This window comes from Gopherus evgoodei, chromosome 20, assembly GCF_007399415.2.
Source record: "Gopherus evgoodei ecotype Sinaloan lineage chromosome 20, rGopEvg1_v1.p, whole genome shotgun sequence".
Lineage (NCBI taxonomy): Eukaryota > Metazoa > Chordata > Testudines > Testudinidae > Gopherus > Gopherus evgoodei.
In genome coordinates, this window is record NC_044341.1 from 8438086 (window position 1) to 8457552 (window position 19467).

At 45.6% G+C, this 19467-nt stretch overlaps 1 protein-coding gene across 2 annotated transcripts in view; it reads right to left on the bottom strand.

Moving 5' to 3' along the window:
• Positions 1-2761: 2761 nt before the first annotated feature.
• The window catches only part of STPG1 (sperm tail PG-rich repeat containing 1), a 47651-nt gene continuing 30945 nt past the window's right edge, over positions 2762-19467 (bottom strand). For both annotated transcript variants that reach the window (XM_030538829.1, XM_030538830.1), the window contains 6 exons: positions 15042-15143; positions 13776-13949; positions 10091-10202; positions 9156-9321; positions 7172-7362; positions 2762-3348 (listed from right to left, as the gene is read on the bottom strand). In XM_030538829.1, the coding sequence (XP_030394689.1) occupies positions 3272-3348; positions 7172-7362; positions 9156-9321; positions 10091-10202; positions 13776-13949; positions 15042-15143 (822 nt within the window). In that variant the 3' untranslated portion in view covers positions 2762-3271. The remainder of the gene's footprint in view (positions 3349-7171; positions 7363-9155; positions 9322-10090; positions 10203-13775; positions 13950-15041; positions 15144-19467) is intronic.

Consider the following 19467-nt stretch of genomic DNA (forward strand, 5'->3'; position numbering starts at 1 on the left):
AATGCCCAATTCATTTCCACTAAGCTTCTGGCAGTTTGGGGCGCCGGGGGGCTGGGCAGACACACACTGTGGGCCAGGCAGGAGTGTGTGCGTGTGTGTGGGGAGGCCGTGGACTCTCGGATTATTGGTTCTATTATCCCAGGGATTAATTTGGCCTGTTGGTTGTCCAGGGTAGGTGCTGTCTCTTTCCTGACTCAGGTGACATCTGAATGCAGATCATCAGTAAGAACAACAGGCAGAACCATGGAAAACGTTCAGCCAGGTGCCGGAGCGTGCCGTGCTCCCTGGGTCAGAGCTTGTCAATGGTAATGCTGGGTCTCAATGAATGTTTCCTGTGGCAATGAAAGAGCCTCAGCTACTGACTCTCCTGTCTTATTTCTAGTTTAGTGGTTACCATCTTCCTTCAGTTTCCACTGGCGACGTGAGTCTCCCATGTAGTTCAGTTGCATTCTCAATAGCTGCCATCGCCTGTGGAGAGGGGCAGGGGATACACCCGTGTGCAGATCAGGGGAGCAGAGGCAGTGGAAGGGGGGTCAGAGTTTTCAGAGCCTGCAGAGAAGTTGCCTGATCAGGTTAGGGGCTGGGCTGAGAGGCGCAGTACAGATTTCTGGAAGCTGCAAGAAAAACATGGTTCTATTTCCCACCCATAATGTTGCAAGGTTTCTGTGATTATCACAAATCCCTCAGTGAGTCAGTTGCTCTGCTGGAAAATCCAGTTTTGCCCACCCTCTGAGTGCATCGTGTTTCCTTACAGCCCGTCCTCTCGCCCAACTGACTGGCAGTGGGCACGCAGAGGAGTACCCCTGCCATCCAGGATGGTGCAGAGGAAAGGGGAGAGCCATTTTTCAGTTGGGAGGGGGGCAGAGAATGGTGGGAAGTGGTTCATCCATACTGGCTATGCCCATGGCAGGTGAATTGAGACTAGGCGTCAAATGTACCCATGGTGTAAATCCATTGAAGTAATGCAGTTACACCAGGGATGAATCTGCCCTTGGATGTGATTCTCTTCTTCACACCAGTGCAATTCCATGGACTCCAGTGGGTTTCCTTGTGCTTTTCACCAGTGAGCGAGCAGAATAAGGTTGCAAGCAATCGAACGGCGCTGTGCCACTTTGCACCAGCTGGGAACCCGGCCTGAAGTTTTGCCGGGTGGGAACTGCTGCTTCTGGAGCTGCTGCAGCCCTTTGCACGAGTGCAGCCAGAGCTCCACTATTCCGAGCGGGCTGCATTTCACACTCGCTTTGCGCTGGTCTAAGTGGCCACACGACGTGGAGGGCAGGAGAGGATCAGGAACGTATTTTGATGCAAGCAAAATGTGAACCTGCCTTCATCCTGATCTCACACCCATTTCATATCGAGGAAACGCCATTGATTTCAGCAAATGTCAGCTGATTCACAGCAGCGTGAGAGCAAGCCCAGCCCCCCCCCTCCACCGTCCTGCCCAGGGTGGGTGTTTCGCTGACGTTGCTGGCGTGCTCAGTACTGGTTCATCCCTTCCAGCAAAGGCGAGTTGCCATACAGCTTGTGCAAAGCACAGCTCACAAGCCTGTAAGAGCATTCTTGACTCGTCACCCACAGCCCACCAGCACCCTGAGAAGATTAAAGTGCAACTGAAAAGGCTCCGGGGCAGCAAGTCCTGAGGGTGGATAAAGGTCATGTGAAAGTATGAATCCACTTGTATTTGCCTGGAGTTCATGATGATGAATGAGAGAAGCTTCCACTGAAGCAATATTCTGCTAGGTCTAGTCGATGGCTGGTTTGTACTGACTTAAACAAAAACCAGACCAATTAATTCAAACGTTTTTGACTTATCCTCACTTCCAGATCAGAAAAATGCACCCACAGCTGTCTGTTCATTTTGAAAGCTTGCTGCTTACATTGCACAAATTCTGCAAGTGCATCACACTGACACATGCCAAGACCTGACTGCATGACAAATTGAAGTGCTCTATCCTCAGAGAAGGAACATCACAGAAATGCAAACTTTTCCCCGTATTGCGATCCAAATGTGCCCCAAACCTGAACGCAACTGAGCTAGCTATCTGTAGGCTGACCAGACAGCAAGTGTGAAAAATCAGGACAGGGAGTGAGGGGTAATAGGAGCCTATATAAGAAAAAGCCCCAAATATCGGGACTGTCCCTATAAAATCGTGACATCTGGTCACCCTAGCTATTTGTACCATCTGCTAGGAACAAGGTCAGTCTCCCACTCCATGGTTTCTTTGCAGAGTGCCGATAAGAATGTTGTCACTTTCATTGCTTTCCCTTGTATCTTTCAATTCCATGTATCTTTCATCTACCCTCCTCACCCTAATTTCATGTCACTGTAGGTTTATTTACATGTAATTTGTCTCTTGCTATGGGAAATGTGATCTGCTAAAATCCCAGACCGCCCAGGGCTTTGTCGGAGAGATGAAATTTACACGACACTGGGCCAGGGTAGCATACTCTCTGGGGCAGCCTGGCCATTATGCCCGCGTATGCTGTCATTTACATCAGTGCAAAGTGGGTACCAAATAGGGCCCTTTTGGGGCCAGCCTCTGAGCTGGAGTAAATCTTCATATTTTCATTGACTTCAGTGGAGTTTTTCCTGATTTATGACTGTGCGAGTAAGAGGAGAAACAGGTGAAGATAGACAGGTGCATTTCCAAACCTCTGATCGAATGCTCAGTACTGGACAGCTGCTCCTACTCCCACCTCCTTGTGGTGGTGTTGATAAGCTGAGACTGCTCCACACATGCTGCTATTATTTATTATTTGTATTATTGTCAGGCCTAGGACACAGCCAGATTTATTTCGTGTTTACAGGGAGAGAGTGCACCTAATCCAGCAGCACACATGCATTCTAAAAGCCAGAGGTCGAAATGGAGGATAAGGGGAACCGCAGTTCCAACCAAGACAACTGGGGATAAAAAGCAAGATATAGATTACTGCCAGTACACTCTGTTTCATGTGACTGGCCAATATATGACCAGAATTTATCAGTGCCAAAGATACATGACCACTAATTACCTAGGGTAAAAAAGAATCAAGCAATATTTGCATGAATTGTTCAACTTCATTGGAAGATCTTAGGTCAATTTCAGCCTAATGATCACCTTTCAGTTTGCAATATGTGCACAATACCAGTCGCAGATGCCAGACTATAAGGACAGTTAAAGCACGAGGGCTGGAGACACCATAGCTTGCCCATGCATTAGCAACTGCACGGCTGGTTTTGAATGAGGTTCAGTCTTTGCAGAATTTCTCCAAAATATGGGGGCTCTGATGCCTACAGTACTGGAATCCACTTGTTATCAACATTGTAGATAAAGGACTGTTTCCCTGGTACTTCTGGCAGATAAGTACCTATAACGAGAAAGTATCCGAGGGGGAGCCATGTTAGTCTGGATCTGTAAAAGCCGCAAAGAGTCCTGTGGCACCTTATAGACTAACAGACGTATTGGAGCATGAGCTTTCGTGGATGAATACCCACTTCATTGGATGCATGTATGTATTCACCCATGAAAGCTCATGCTCCAATACGTCTGTTAGGCTACAAGGTGCCACAGGACTCTTTGCTGCTATAACGAGAAAGGTACATAAATGAGCTAAATGCAAATTTCAGATTATTGACTAATGTAGGAACTATGGTGTCTTGTTTGCTGGAGGCGGGGGGATAAGAGAAAGGGCGATAAACTCTTGATTGTATTTTTCATTGGCTGCATAGAGCATCTTTAACAGAGGTGAAAGTAAGCCGGTCCGGTCTGGTATAGCGGCAAGAGCCAGGACACCGTGCCAGACCAGACCAGCTTCCGCGGGGGTGATTTAAAGGGCTCGGGGCTCCAGCCGCTGTGGGGAGCCCCGGGCCCTTTAAAGTGCCACCAGAGCTAGGGCAGCCGGGCTTGGGTGGGGATTTAAAGGGCCCGAAGCTCCACAGCGGCCAGAGCCCCAGGCCCTTTAATTCACCCCTGAGCCCTGGGGCTCCCAGCTGCCTCTGCTGCTGGTTGCTCCAGGGTGATTTAAAGGCCCTGGGGCTCCCAGCCACAGCTGGAGCCCCAGGGCCTTTAAATCTGGAAAGGCCCCGCCTCTTTTGGTTGAAGCCCCGCCCCTGCTCAGTTTAAGTTAAGTTCTTTAAGTTACTTTCACCCCTGATTGTTAATAAATAATGGCCAGATTCCTATACCTTTATTCATACCAAGCTCTGCCACTGAAGTCAATGGTACTGCATGAGGAGTAAGGACATATTCAGCATGAGTAAAGGAGATGAGAGGAGAGAATGCTAGTCTCCCTGCTCTGCCACAGACTTCTTGTATGACCTTGTCCAAGTCACTTACGCCCAGGTTAGCATTTAGGTGCCTAACACCCACTGAACAATCAACCTTTAAGGATGTGGGCCTCAGTCTCTCTCTGCCTTTGTTTCCCATCAGTACAATGGGAAGAACAGCATTTCCTTACCCCACAGGGGTACTGTGAGCATAAATACATAAAAACTTGTGGGGCGCTCAGATACTATGGTAATGGGGCCATATAAGCACCTTAGATAGATAGTGAAGCCAGCCCAAGGTGGCCCACAGTGTTGAAAGGTTTAGTGAAGACAGGAAGATGTTTTTTTCCTGCTTGAGTATCGCCTCAAATTTGTATGACATGTCAATTCAGTGAGATAAAAGCGAGCCGTCTTGGCCTCCTGGGCTTTCGCTAATATGCATGTATCTGCTGTTACATGACAGAGGTATGGGCACGCCATGCTTTCATTAACATCCTTATTAACGTGCATTGCAATTAGAGACGAGTCTGGGTTATGACACTGGGATCTAGTTCCAAAGTTTGCCTCAGATCCTGTGTTTGGACCTTTCTTTACTATTTAACACGATCCAAAGTTCACCGTGATTGTTTTTTGTATTGACTGATTGTATCTTTATCGGTGGCTTTTAGGTTAAATGATAAACCAGAAACCCTGGAAATATTATTAAATATCTGGCGTCCTAAAATCCAGACAAGTACTTTGTATCCAACCATCCTTTAATATAGCTACTGCAATAATATAGCCCTACGAATTTGACTGTGCGGTGTTTAGATTGTTCTTTTCCTGATGTCATTGTTCTTACAAGGTACATGCACAGCACCGCAAATCTGTATTACATGCAAGTCGTACAGTACTGAGCCATTTTGCATTACATATTAATAGTGCACATGGGCTAACGCTACTTTAGATTTCATTGCAGGGAGCGTTGCCCCAATGAAGTTTCTTTCGTGACTTCAGAGCTAGCGGTAAAAGGTTAGAAAGAATGGGATCTGATCTTTTCTAACAGGGTTGTGGCAGGGTTGAGTGGATTTGTGATTATGGGAGGTGTCCTGACTTTTCACAAATTAACAATGCACATGCACGGTTTTCAGTTTAATACTATGGGAAGGAAAAGCTTTAGACTCTTTTACTACCTTCTGTTGAAAGTATTTCTAGCCCCACTCACTTCATCTTTAATTCATTTTTAATCATCCTAGGAGATTCTGGGCCAGATCCTCAGCTGGTGTAAATTAGCACAGCTTCATTTGCTTCAATTAAGGTGCATCAATTTACACCAGCTGAGGATCTGGCCCAACATCTAAGAAGTAGACCAGTATTTAGGGACATCAGCATTTATGCCCAAGCACTTGGCATGCTCAGCGTTTGAGATGTAATATGGACAATGGTTATCATGCAATCCTTTAAGAGAATTGGTCCCTCTGTTTCTGCTGCCACAAGACCCTTGGGGAAAATGATGGCACCATTTTAGCCTAGTATGACATTCCCCATTAGTCTGTGGATGTACAAATTCTACAGATGAATAAAATCATATACTGTACTGTAAATAATAGCAAAATTGCTATTGTCTGCTTTCCAAACCAGGCATTCATCTGTCAGAGGGACTTAGGGTCATGTTTCTTGTATTGTTTACTTCCTCGAATACACCTAACTTACTCACTATATGAAAATAGTGTTACTCATGGCAATTATTATTAATTGCACACAGGGCACTCGGGACCAGATTCCACCAGCCTTGCTCACCCTCAGCAGTTCCCTACTCCACACGCACCTGCAAAGTGAGCAGAATGTCCGGAAGTGGCGGCAGAATCTGGCCCTTCGTTTGTCCCCTGCATGTTAGCAATTTTAATGCCAAAAGGGGCAGCTCTGGATCCCCAGCGTTGCTGAGCACACGGGGAGATGAGCGGGCCCTTTGGGACTGCGTGTGTGAGTAAGGACTGCACAATCTATTCCTCTACATGCACACTGGATATACGGGTAGGTAATTAGAGCAAAGTGCATCATACTCATGGGAATGTTAGTACATTTAACCCATGCGTCTCTGTGAGTAGGTCCCTCCTTCTACCTTCTCCAAGCATTTTCTGGATACAATTATGGGACCCGCTTCATCTCCCACATGTGCTGATGTAAATCAGGAACAACTGCTCTGGACTCAGCGGAGTTACACCAGTGTCAGAGTTAGACCAGAGGAGATTCAGGGCTATGATGCCCTGTAATGTTGCTTTCCGCTTGGGCTATGCAAAGGCTTTGCAGTTTCATGAGTCAGCTTTCTTCCTTCTCCTCTAACTACTTCCTCCCCCCACCCACCCCACCCACACAGGGCTTTAAGGCAGCACAGGTAAAACTTTGGTTGTAATAACAAGAGTTGAATGGTAGTTTTTCAAATACAACATAGCTCCCATAAGCTGTTTGTCAAACATGCTGACAGTTGGTGATACCTGAATGGGAATCGCAGTGCAAACATCTATGCTTTTCTCAAAATATTTTAAACAAATGGTCTAGTGATCCGACCGCAGGGCTGGGAGTCAGGAGATTTCGGTTCTAGTTCCAGTTCTGACACTGAATCTCCGTGTAACCTTGGACAAGTCACTTAGTTCCATGTTTACAACAGAAGTTAGGTGCCTAAAGATGCAGTTAGATGCCTACTGGGATTTATAACAGCTCCTAAGTAGGCTAGGTGCCCAAATCACTTAGGCATTTTGGTAAATCCCACTAAGGCACCTGGCTGCATCTTTAGGTGCCTAGATACTGTTGTTCATCTGACCCTTAGCCTTTCCGTGCCTCAGTTTCCCTATCTGTAAAAAGGTGGATAATACTGCTTAATCAGTTATGGAAAGTGCTTTGAGCGCTATGTAAATACAAAGTATTTGTCTAGATATTTATTTTTACCTGGCCCAGGTATCCCTTGCTGAGCTGTGTCCCCTCTCCATCGCCCCGTGTTTGAGACAAATACAGCACTAGAGATGTAATGCTTTGGTGGGCCTTCGTAGTCCACTACTTCATACTGCCCTGGCCCAGGCAAAGGTGGATTTTTAGCTGGAGGTATGGCAGGGGCGGAGAAATTCAAGTTTTGCTTTCGCCTATCAGAAGAAAAGAGAATTGAGATACATTGTAAGTTGATGGGGTTTGAAGTTTGAGCATAAAAGCTGTGATGTCTAATGATGTTAGGTGCTGACGTTTCAATGAAATTCAAGAGGTGGTAAGTGCTCAAATCACATAAGATCCTTTGAAAAATCACAACTAAAAGCTTTAAAGAATGACCTAGAAAAGAACTATCCGGAGCCTCTCGGATCACACGCCTTGCAAATCTGGGTACATGTACAAAGCCATGTATCAAGTCTCTTCACTTTATTGCAAAATAGATTGACTCGATGATGGGCCTGAGCCTGCTGCCATTGAGAGCAAGGGCCATATGCTCAGCTGGTGTAAATCAGGGGAGTTCCCCTGAAGTCAATGGGGCTGTGCCAGTTTTTTCCAGCTGAGCATGTGGCCTCATATGCGTAAATCAGTGCTTTAAATGGGAACTGGGGTGCACCTACACGGTACATACATGAGTAGCCCTTAGCACAGACAGAAATAGCAGAGACCATGAGTCACAGCTTGGGTGAGTTAAGACACACCTGAAGGGCGTGGCTATGTACTCACATATATACCCTCCCTGGCTCTCTATTCACCCACACCAGCCCTCCCCGTTTACACTGCTGTGTTTAGCACTGTAGTGTCCTGCTGCCTTCCAACTGGTGGAGCCTTTCCCCAGCACAGGAAAAGACCCTGGCAGTGAGGAAAGGCTCTGGCAAGGGGGAGGCCACAGGGAAAAGCTCCTCTAGCTCCCTGCTGCTGGAGCCATTCACCACTGTCTCTTCCCCGCCAGCCCCTTTCACTAACACGTGAAGCTACAGACTGTAACGGGCTTTTCACTGGAGCATGTAGCTACGGTACCTGACAATGTAGTATGGCCACAACCTAACTTGGGCATCTGGACATGGATCGTTCTGATGGTTGCTGATGATGTAGATCAATGATCCTCTCACTTGAGGGTTAATTTAGCCCTCTGTGTTTAGCACACGCCGTCTGGCATTAATTCTCCCTCCCTACAGCTTTCCACTCCTTTCACAAAACCTCTGTGGTAAGATACACCTGCCTGTGTGCAGAGAGCAGCAGACTTGCCCATATACTCCTCATACCTTTCCCTGGTCAAGAATTTACTGTTGATCTTAATCTTATCTCAGGCAAACCAATGTCACTGTCACTGAGTGGTCATAATAAATCTACTTGAATAACCTGCTGATAGGTGGATTTATCTGCCTTTCCAGAATGATGCCAAAGGGGAAAGAAAGGGGCTTTTCCTTTTCTTCCTTTATTCTGTTTTGGCCTGAACTGAAGGAGCAAGTGCTTGAAACCTTGCAGGAAGAAGGCCTGTTGTCCACCTCAGTTTTGCAGACTCTATGAAGTTCAGACAAGCATCTAAGCTTTATTCAAACAGAGATGTGGGGGTCTATTTCCTGTTCTGCCACTGGGTCATGTTTTCCTCAGTTTTCCCATCTGTCAAATGGGGATCATATATCATACCTACTGCCCAGTGGTTGTGCGGTATTGATAACAGTTTGTGTATTTTGCTTTTCAGTGTTATCAGCCCACCTCCCCTTTCAGGCAAAGCAGCCTGATCTTTCACTTCCCAAGGGAGCCATCTTTTACCCCAGCTGTAAACCAATGGCAACAGAGGCAACCGAGTATGGGCTTGACTGTGCTATGGTGGAAGAACTTTGCAGACAGCCAGGTGTGAGCTCTTCTGCTGCAGCTGCTAGACCCTCCTGCAATCTGATGTGTTCACAAGCAATGCCTGGCAGTGAAAAGCATACAGGTTAGGACTCACATGGAAGGGGTCTTCTTTGCTGCTTTAGGGGGGTTGCTGAGCTGATATGCTGCAGGCCCTGGGCTTATTGTGTTCACCTTTGTTTCACGATGAGTATTTGATCTGAAGCAAGACACTAGAATCCTGGGGGACTTCTTGACGAGGGAGTCATTGATTCTGTAATGGCCTGATAACACGACAAGAAAAGGGATGTAAAAACCAAACCATGTCTCAGCTATCGCACTGGGGTAGGCATAAAGGGACATGAGTCAATGAAAGTAAAAGGAAACAGCACAACAGGGTGTTTGGAGGGGAAAGCATTTCTTGAGATGATAAAAACTGCTTCCTGGAGCAACTTATCCCTGGGGCACAGAAGATGAGTGACTACTCTAGCGACTTAATCCTGAACACGGGAGCATCCAGGGAGGACATACAGGTAGGAAAATTAGCAATTAAAAAATCAGATGAGATGTTGACTGTGAACATCACTTGCAGTGACGCCACTAAATGTAAAAATGACTAGAGCCAACCATCCTCATGCTTCAGGGTGTAAATTTCATGAGGCCAGGAAGAAGTTTCCTTCTATGGTAGCACGACAGATTTAGGTGTATTATGGTGTGCGACGTCACACCACTCCCTGAGCCCCTGGCACCCTGGAGGGAGCCCGAGTATGTTCTGGCAATTCCCCTAAGTTCCATAAATCTACCAGGGGTGTGACTATATCTGGATGGTGCTTTAGTATTAATTCTCAGGGGCCCATCCTGTAGAACTTAGAAGTGTCACCTACTAATATGCAAAATGTCATAATGGGTTGAAACCAGCAAGGTGCTGCACATCCCCTGTGATATACTGGGTGCCTGAGTAGCCATGGATGTCAGTGACGGTGGTGAGCATCTGATAAGACCTGACTCAGACTCACGGTGATGCCTTTCCTCCCATCTCAACAGCTCACTTACATGGAGAAGGCCATTTTTCTGTTTTATCAGTGCTTAATCCTCTTGCGGTTTTGGACAAAAACACCGCCCGGGCACATAGGTTGTTCCTTTGCTTGCAGAAATCTAGACAGGCCTGTACAAAATGAAGTCTCCATGAATTCCTTTGAATTGACTTTCCTCCTGGGTATTTACTAACGTAACAAAAACTGGTTTTTTAGATCCAGTCTCCATGGTGAATCAGAACTGCTCTAATGATACAAATGTACGCATTATTAGGGCCAAATGTTCAAGAGAGTGCACTGGTTTTCTATGTCTCAGTTTCTGATTGCTCAACTTGTGAGGGCTAATTATCAGAGGTTCTGCCGACCAGCAGTTCTCACTGAAAATTTGGTTGCATTTGTTTGGTGGTTGCAGCCAGTCTTTGCTGCACCAGCTTGATTGTAAAATACCCGGCCTCATTCAAATAACCGAATCAAGCATGGCATTTGGAGTAGTGGTCCCAGTACACCCAAAGGGTAATCTGCATGATAGCACCTGTAAGAGCATAAACAAACAGTTGCAACTTTGCCCTTAAGGGTCGGCTAGAATGACAAAAATGTAGCCTCTAGTTTTCTACCCAGCCCCAAATCACTCTTCAAAGAGATCAAGTCTATCATTTAGGGGTTAATCTTGCATGCCTCAAAGCCAATGGCAAAATTCCCATCAACTTCAATTGGATCAGGCTAACTTTACCAGGCCTGCTCCATCCCGTGGAATCCGACTGATTTCAATGGACATTGGTTTAGCCCTGCTGCCTACATAGTTCTGCAAAACTGAGATCAATTGAAATTCAACAGTCTGAAAAAAAATACATTGTTTTATGCAGTGGTCGTGCAGCCGTGTTGCTCCCAGGATATTAGAGAGACAAGGTGGGGGAGGGAATATCTTTTACTGGACCAACTTTGGTTGGTGAGAGAGACAAGTTTTTGAGCTGACTGGGAAGCTCTACCTCAGGACTGGGAAATGTACTCAGGCCAGGTCTACACTACAGACCTAGATTGGGACAACTATGTCACTTGGGGGTGTGAAAAATCCACATTCATACTGACCTAACCCCCACCCTGTGTAGACAGCACTATGTTAACAGGAGAGCTTCTACCGTCAACAGAGCTACTGCCTCTTGGGGAAGTGGGTTAACTACGCTGGGGAGAAGCTCTCCTGTTGGCGTGGTTGTGTCTTCACTAAAGCGCTACAGCTGGGCCCCCGTACCTGAAGACAAGCACCTCAGAGTGTCACAACTAAACTCAAGGTGAACAGATTGTTAAGCATGAGTAGTTAACACACATTTCAAGGGACTATTCACAATGAAGTGGCCACGTAACACCCCTCCAGTCATAGGGGGGAAAAGAAGTCGGGGGAGGGAAGGCAGCTGGGGCAGGGGTTTTTAGTGGGTTATAGATTGTTTTAATAAGCCATAAATCCAGCATCTCTCTTCAGTCCATGATTTTTAGTGTCTAGCAAAGTTATGAATTTAAGCTCCACGGCTCGTCTTTTGAAGGGGGTTGCAGATTTCCTTTGTGGGTGAGTGCTGAGAGGTCAGAAGTAGAGCGAGCACTGTGCGAAAAGTGTTTGCCCACAGGTGATGTGGCGTTTTGTCTTTTATCATTTTCCCCCTGTGAGCTCATTCAGGAGTACGGTGATTGTCTGGGTTCGTCCACATAGTTGTTGTTGGGGCATTTAATGCACTGGATGGTGTACACTACATGTTGTGACAGGCTGAATTTGGCCCATACACTGAAAACATTATTGCATACAGTTTCGGACACTGCTTCAGCTTTATTTTGCAGTCTTAAGGAAAAACTCCTCTTGACTTTAGTGGGAGTTTTGCCTGTGCAAAGGATTGGGCCCTCTGCTGCTTCCCAGACCATTTCTTTGCCTACGGTCATAAATTATCAAGCGCTGCCATCTTTTAAATGGATTGTTTCCTGTTGTGCTTCTCGAAGGTTAGACACAATCCCTTACAGTAAATCACAAGACAGTAATTTATCCAGGAAGGTTAATCCCAGAAGCAAATTCTTACAATGTTAGAAATAACATGCTACGAACCCATTATACTAGGATATGTCAAACAAATATGACCTGCAAACTAGCTTAAACAACCGAAAACTTGTAGAAGCAGATCCTTGTAGCTGGAAGGCATTGTAACAAAGTCCAGTGTCTTAACCAGAGGCCATCTTCGGGAAAGTCGGCCTTTCCGCAACAGCACAGTCCCTATACTGGTGCATTGGTTCAGAATTCACTCAGGGGAAAGGGGGGCAGTGCACAGAATCACCAAAATCCCGTTAAGTCAGTGGAGCTGTGTTGGTTTACACCAGCTGAGGATCTGATCCATTTATAAACAATGAAGAGACATGATCATTGATTCTGACCGAGCCTATAAATGTATCACATCAGTGGAAACTCATTTCGAACCTACAGCCATGCCACCTTAAGTGGGGAGTTAGTCACATCTAAAGCATTGAGGAGAATTGAGCGTGATTGGTACCTGCGTGGGAGACAACCAAGGAAAACGGAGGAAATGCTTAAACTGGCCTAAACTGTTGCACGGTGTTACTGTGAGCTTTGAGACCAGACACATTCCACCCCAGCATCCCACTGGATGTTTATCACACTTGAAGTGAGTATATAGTGTGAAAAGACCCTGGTGAAAAGAGCATTGTGTCAATATAAGAGATTCTTGTGCTAAGTGACAGACGCTCAGGGAACTAAGCAGACATGGTTTGCAGAAAAAATTGCAGAGAGAATGAGTTAAAGTAACAATGATCTGACAGCTGACAAATAAATCAGCACTGGCAAAGCACAGAAGGAACAGTGAAATCCATGACCAATAGATATAATATTTTGATAGGCAGCTATTCATAATGCTTCACATTTCTTTAATAACTTCCTTTCAAGAATTTGCAAACATTCATGGAGTAAGACTTACAACACCCCAGTGAAGCATGTATTATTGTCACCAGGTGACAGATGGGAGGAGGAGGAGGAGGCACAGAAAGGTTAGTGCCTTACTCAAGATCACACAGTGAGTCGTCACTGGCAGAATCAGGAACAGAACCTCAAGGCCAGATCCTCAGCTGGTGTAAACTGGCAGAGCACCATGCAAGTCAGTGGAGCTATGCTGATTTACATCCGTGGAGGATCTGGCCTCTGATTTCCAGCCCTGTGTTTCATCAGACCACACATCTATTAGAAATAAAACATAAATTGTGAAATCCTGGCTGCATTGAAGGCAGCCGCAACACTCCTGATGAATGCAGTGAAGTCGGGATTTTACCCAAGGGATTCTGTGGGGTCTTTCGACACCTCAGGTTATATTGTAGTGGGAAGACAGAGGGTTGCTGCAGTGGCAGATCCTGGATACCTACTGGCTGTCTCAGTGACCCATGTGCTCCAGATTCACGGTGACTGAGACAGCTCCCTGCACAGGGGTCTGATCTGCTTTCAGTGAAGAAAAATGGCACAACTTTCATTGACTTCAGTGGAGCAGGAGGAAGCCACAGGTGCCCAAGGAGAAATGCCCTTTCTTCTCCTTGCACACCCTTGCTGGGCCAGCCATGCTCTAGTCCATACAGGATTAAACACAGTACAATGATTTCCATATAATTCCCCATATATCCCTTAAAGTTAGTTTTACATTGGCTTTAACCTTCTGAGTTTTGCCCCTTACGTTGTATTGGTTGGGCGCTGGGGTGGAGGTTTGCTCTCTCCTCTTAGCGATTGGTTGCTGAAACATGCTGGAGTTTCCAGTGCTGAAATCTTGCTTGGATTGAAATGCCAATGAGAGGTTGTAGGCATTTGCGGCAGGGTAGCTGGGTTTTCTGTTGTGTGGGAGACGAGCATCCTAGAAAGAGACAAATCAAAGAAATCAATAGCAGCTGAGCAGCAGTGCTGGAGGGAGACTGGTGAACAGCTTGGATCCAATCTTCGACCTCTGGTCTTTTACATATTGTTATAACTGGGTAGGGGATATCCTCTGTATTTTACATACAGCAGAACACCACTAAATTGCATGAATGGCTGGGAGTCTCATTGCAAGGGGTCTGATCCTGCCAGTGAGGTGCTGAGCCCCATTAATTCCCATTGGCTTCACTAGGAGAAGATGCTCAGCAGAACACTTTGTTAGTGCATTAGATTATCCTCCATTGTGACAGTTAGTTTGAAAATGGGTTTAAAATCCTGTGCAAAATTAGATCATTAAAAGGACTGAGCAGATTTTCTTCTAACTCGGCTTATGATTTGTAACTCACTGAGATTTATAGAACTGACTTGGTTGTCACTAGCTTTAGCCATTTTCAAGCTGGGGTGAGCGCAACATTTCCAGTGAGACCACGTTCAGGGGAAATGTGGGGGTTTTTCTTCACACTTGCATAACTCAAACACTGCTCAGCCAATTTTGCTCCAATTTTCTACTCCAAAGGAAAAAAAAAATCATCTTTGGATTGAGATCAAGCTTAGAAAACTTTAGCCGCAGAGGAATTTGTTTTAAATGTTATATGAGCAAGTGCAAAAGAAGGTTAGAATGGAGGATGGAATTCAGCTTTAATTATAGCAATGTCTTCCAGTGACTGGTATAGGTGTAAGGTGCCCTACCCCTATTGTATCTCAGGCCCAGATCCTTCAGGGCATTTAGATACCTAACCCCAATTTAAGACTCTGACTTGAGGTGCCCTAAATTTAGGCAGCAAGGGATGAAAAATAAGATGTGATCATTAAAGGCCTGATGCAACAGAAGTTAATGGAAAATCCCTTAGGTCCAGATCCTCAAAGGTATTTAAGTGCCGAACTCCCATTGAAATTAACGGGAAATTAAATTAAATTGACTCCCATTAATTTCAGTGGGAGTTAGGCACTTAAATACCTTTGAGGATCTAGGCCTAATTGACTTTAATGGGCTGTGGATCAGGCTCTAAAATATACAACCTCTTTCCGTTACCATGGAAGGAAAGTAGCCCGTTCCTTTCTTCGACAGTGAGGTGCTGTTAATCTCTGCAGACTGGTGAACGACATTATAGAATCCTGGGCCTGGAATTTCATTCTAAGAAGGAAACATAACACGTTTAGCAACAATCATCCTTCTGAACACACTCAAAACGTTATTTAGGAAGTTTCAGAGCTGTGACGGCAGAACATAGGAATTGTCAGGCTGGATCGGACCAGAGATCTAACTTGTCCACTATCCTCTCTCTCGGTGGCCAGTACCAGATGCATCCAGAGAAGGTGCAAGAATGCCTTAATGGACAGTTATGGAATAGCCAAAAAGGGCTGATATTGCTGGGCTGGGGATGAGCTCACAGCTCCTAGGAAGTGCCCTAAATGGCGAGTGAAATCAATCACCTCTGACAGCCAGACACCCCGTCACTTGCATTCATGTGGCAGAGCTGTTTCTGTGAAAAGTGGGGGTGTGAAAGGTGAGTGAGGGTTCTTCAGCCTTGGTAGGCTGCCAGCCTAGGAGATGGAACTCCAAATGTAAACCAGGTTGCCATGCCCTCAAGCTGGAAGATCATCCTTGGCAGACAATGGCACTAGATGCTGGAGAGGAGGTGGATGCCACCAGCATTAATGTCACTGAGGGCTTGGCTACACTCGGAACTTCAAAGCACTCCCGTGGCAGCACTTTGAAGTGCGAGTGTGGTCGCAGAGCTCTCCCAGCGCTGCACGTACTCCAGCTCCCCGTGGGGTTTAGCTTGCAGCGCTGTTTACACTGATGCTTTACAGCGCTGTATCTTGCAGCGCTCAGGGGGATGTTTTTTTCACACCCCTGAGCGAGACAGTTGCAGCACTGTAAACCGCCAGTGTAGCCAAGGCCTGAGTCTTACACAGTGAACCATGCCTTAAAAATATTGTGTCTTCCATAATGTAAATATTGATATTCTCGTTATCAGTGAAAGGATCTAAACATTTTAAAATCCTACTAACACTTGGCCTTGATTATATCTGGTGGCAGTGAGTTCCACAGGTTATCGGTATTATTTATTATTACCATAGTGCATAGGCGCTCCAAATACGCACCAGGACGCCATCGTGCTAAGTGCTATACAAGCACAGAATGTGCATTGTGTAGACAATTATTTCCTTTTATCAGCTTTCAGTTTCACTGACTGGCCCTTGTCTTCACGTGATGAGAGAGCTCCTAATTTACCTCCTCTATTACACACATCTATCAGATCAAATCTTAATTTTATCCTCTCAAAACTAAACAATCCCAGTCTCTCTCCAGGACTAATCATGTTGTCAGCTATTTCTGAGCCCCCTCTGTTTGTGCTGCAGCTTTTATTTTGAGATAGGCTAACCAGAACTGAACAGAACATTCCAGGTGAAGGCGTACCCTGGACATAAATAATGGCATTCTCATATTTTCAGTATCATTTTCCATTCCATTCCTTGGACACCTGAACGTTTTGTAGTAAGTGTCGTTGTGCAATGAGCAGATGTTTTCATTGTGTCAGAATAATAATCTTATTTTAATGTGAGTCTCAAATTGCACAGAAAAATGAATATGAAATGGGAGATTAAGTTTCCTACAGGCAATTTGTACAGACTGGGAGTTTAAAACAACTGCAAGACTGAAATCTCACTTGTACATCTGACTTGACTGACTGAATTCAGCATGTGACTCAGCTCTCCTCCTGGGCTTTTCAGAAAGAGAACTGGGCGGGATTCTATTTATAGAGCAAAATAAACCAAAACCAGCCTTAGTTCTATGTGATGACACCTTAAGCTCTTGAGGCTCCGCGTCCCGCAAAGTACTGAACACCTTCTGTAAAGCGCTGGGCTCCCTCTAATCCGAGGGACGTCAATGGGATTTGTGGAGGCTCAGGACTGTATGAGATGAGACCCCTAGAGAGAAATATAGCCTCACGTAAACACAAATGTTAGATGATTTAGGTATGTAAGAATGGAAATATCTGAGACGCCTGACCTCGGAGAGCATATCATCATCATGTAACCTTGTCTGTCAATTACCTGTGGAAACTATTTTGGATGGAGCACTGGGCAAATACATGAGACTTTATAAGCACATAAAGAGGTCCTGTCCTGTCCGGTTGCTGGTCTGAGGAGTGTAAGCTCAGATTCAGACAGAGATATACCATACACAAGAGAAGATCGTGTGGGAATAACACAGAAGAGATGGGTTTGAAGAGGAGAGAGACGGCAGTTGGTGCAGAGGACATCGGGAGCAATTCCAGCCACACACCCCAATCCTGCATTGAGCTACACCTGAGTGCAGGCATATCAACCCCTTCCATGCAGGACTCGGGCAACAGGAAAGAAAGTACAAAGCTGGGAGTGGGAAAAGGAGATAAAGGGAGAAGACAGGAGAGATGTGGGAGAGGCACAGGCAGTGGGAGAGGGTGTAGGAGGAATATATAAATAATAAAACCCAGCATCCAAGCAGAGTTTGCATTAATGGCGATAAGGCAGAGGCAAGTAAGGAATGACCTCATCATCATCTTTGGCTACCACTCCAAGTGGCCAGACTGGTACTCCAGTGGTAACATGCTACCATGCATGACATCACATTTTAGGACCTGATCTAGGTCCTTTGTGCCACAGCCAGGAGCTCTGCAGGTCTGATGGGCCTGAGGAGAGAGAGATCCTAACCCTAAACCCTCATGGTTGGTTTAGGAATGGCATTGACAGGATCTCTTCACCTATAAGGCTAGGCAGCATGGTACAGGGAGGTATGTGGGGAGGGCAAGTTAGAACTCAGATACTAATGGGCACTTAAAGAGGCAGGACAGATTAGAGAGGACTGGCTGTGAAGAGCTTTGCAAGGACACCAGGTCAAATCTGAGCCTTGAGAATAGCGAATGAAACGCATTATTGATTGACAGCCAGCTGCTTCCTGTGTGCTGGTGGATACAATCTAGTTACTAGTGGGGAGCATCCACTATTTCCATCCACATCATGGAAATCCTCATAACAATGGGTCAACTCCAGTCTGACAGTCCCAGCAGAGATCCTGTATTCACTTCATTCCGTTTTCCTTAAAGGAGATAAGGGGGGAATCCTGGTTCACCTTTCTATTACTCCAGTTTTATGTTGGTGTGACCCCATTGAGTTCAACGAGTGACAATGTTGTCCACTAGCTGTGGAACTGGACTAGGAATCCGATTCTACTCCTGGCTCTGTTGCTGACCTGCTGTGTGACCATGGTCAAGTTACTTCACCTCTCCGGTCATCCATTTCCCCTCCCACCCTACGTAGATTGGGGTGGTACTGCTTCTTACCACTTCTACATCCAGTACCTACCACAATGGGACCCTGATCTCACTTGGCACTACCATAATGCTAATAATACAAGTATAAAACTGGAGTCACAAAATGGGAATCAGGCCCTGAGTCTTTAGTTCTTATTTTTTCCATGTATAGTTCCACAAGACGCTGCCTTCCTTGTAAACAAGGGCATGGGAGTTACAGTGTGAATGGCCATGTAAACATTCGTCAAACTTTTCTTTGTAGACGGAAACTATAGGATGCACTGAGGACGGATGTAAGTGGTGCAGCTCCATTGATTTCAATAGAGTTGTCCCTACTTACATTAGACTTCAAGAGGTTGCTACATGACTAACGCTTCCTGGATGGAAGATACATCGGGACTTAGGCACCTAATTGCTATTTGTGCCTTTGAAAATCTACCCCCCACTTCCCCAATCTGATTACATACCATTAGGCCCTTCTTCCTCCTTGAGATCATATTCTATTGGGGAGTATGGAAGACCACTAGGTCACGGTATTAGTTGATCAGAAATATTTTGCATACAACACCCAATAATATACATAAAAGTTCTAGTGGGGAGTGAATCCCTGTACCTGTAACTATGTGTTAATGTACTCTATAGTGTGTAGTGCTGAAGTTCTGTGAAGACATGATCAGATGCGTTTGGAAGGAGAAGCTCAGAAAGCAGCCCTAGAAAGAGCTAGTATTTGATGCAGTAACCTTTCCCTAGGGATAACGCTTAAGCAAAAGTCTACTAAGGTCTTGTGTCGCTTGTGTTTTGACCCACTTGCTACTCCATCCTTCTGGCAGGAAATGCTTGGAGTAGAAGGGAGTGTTTTGTGGAACTACCTTAAAACTCTACCTCTTCTGTTTTAGTCAGAACTTTGCATCAGGTCATCTGGAACTCTTGGAAACTGACCAGACAGACGGCGCCTGCAAGAGGTAGTTAAGCAACGTCTCCACCTTGATCATTTCCTCTCATCTTTGGTCCTTGATGTCAATGGTTATTATTATTATTCAGGCCTGAGATAATGTGCTCTTGATATCGCTGAGATGGGAGAGACAAGCAAGAAGGAAGAGATCAAAGGCAGAATAAGAAAAAGAGAAGATACCAAATAACTCTCTGATCTACCCACTT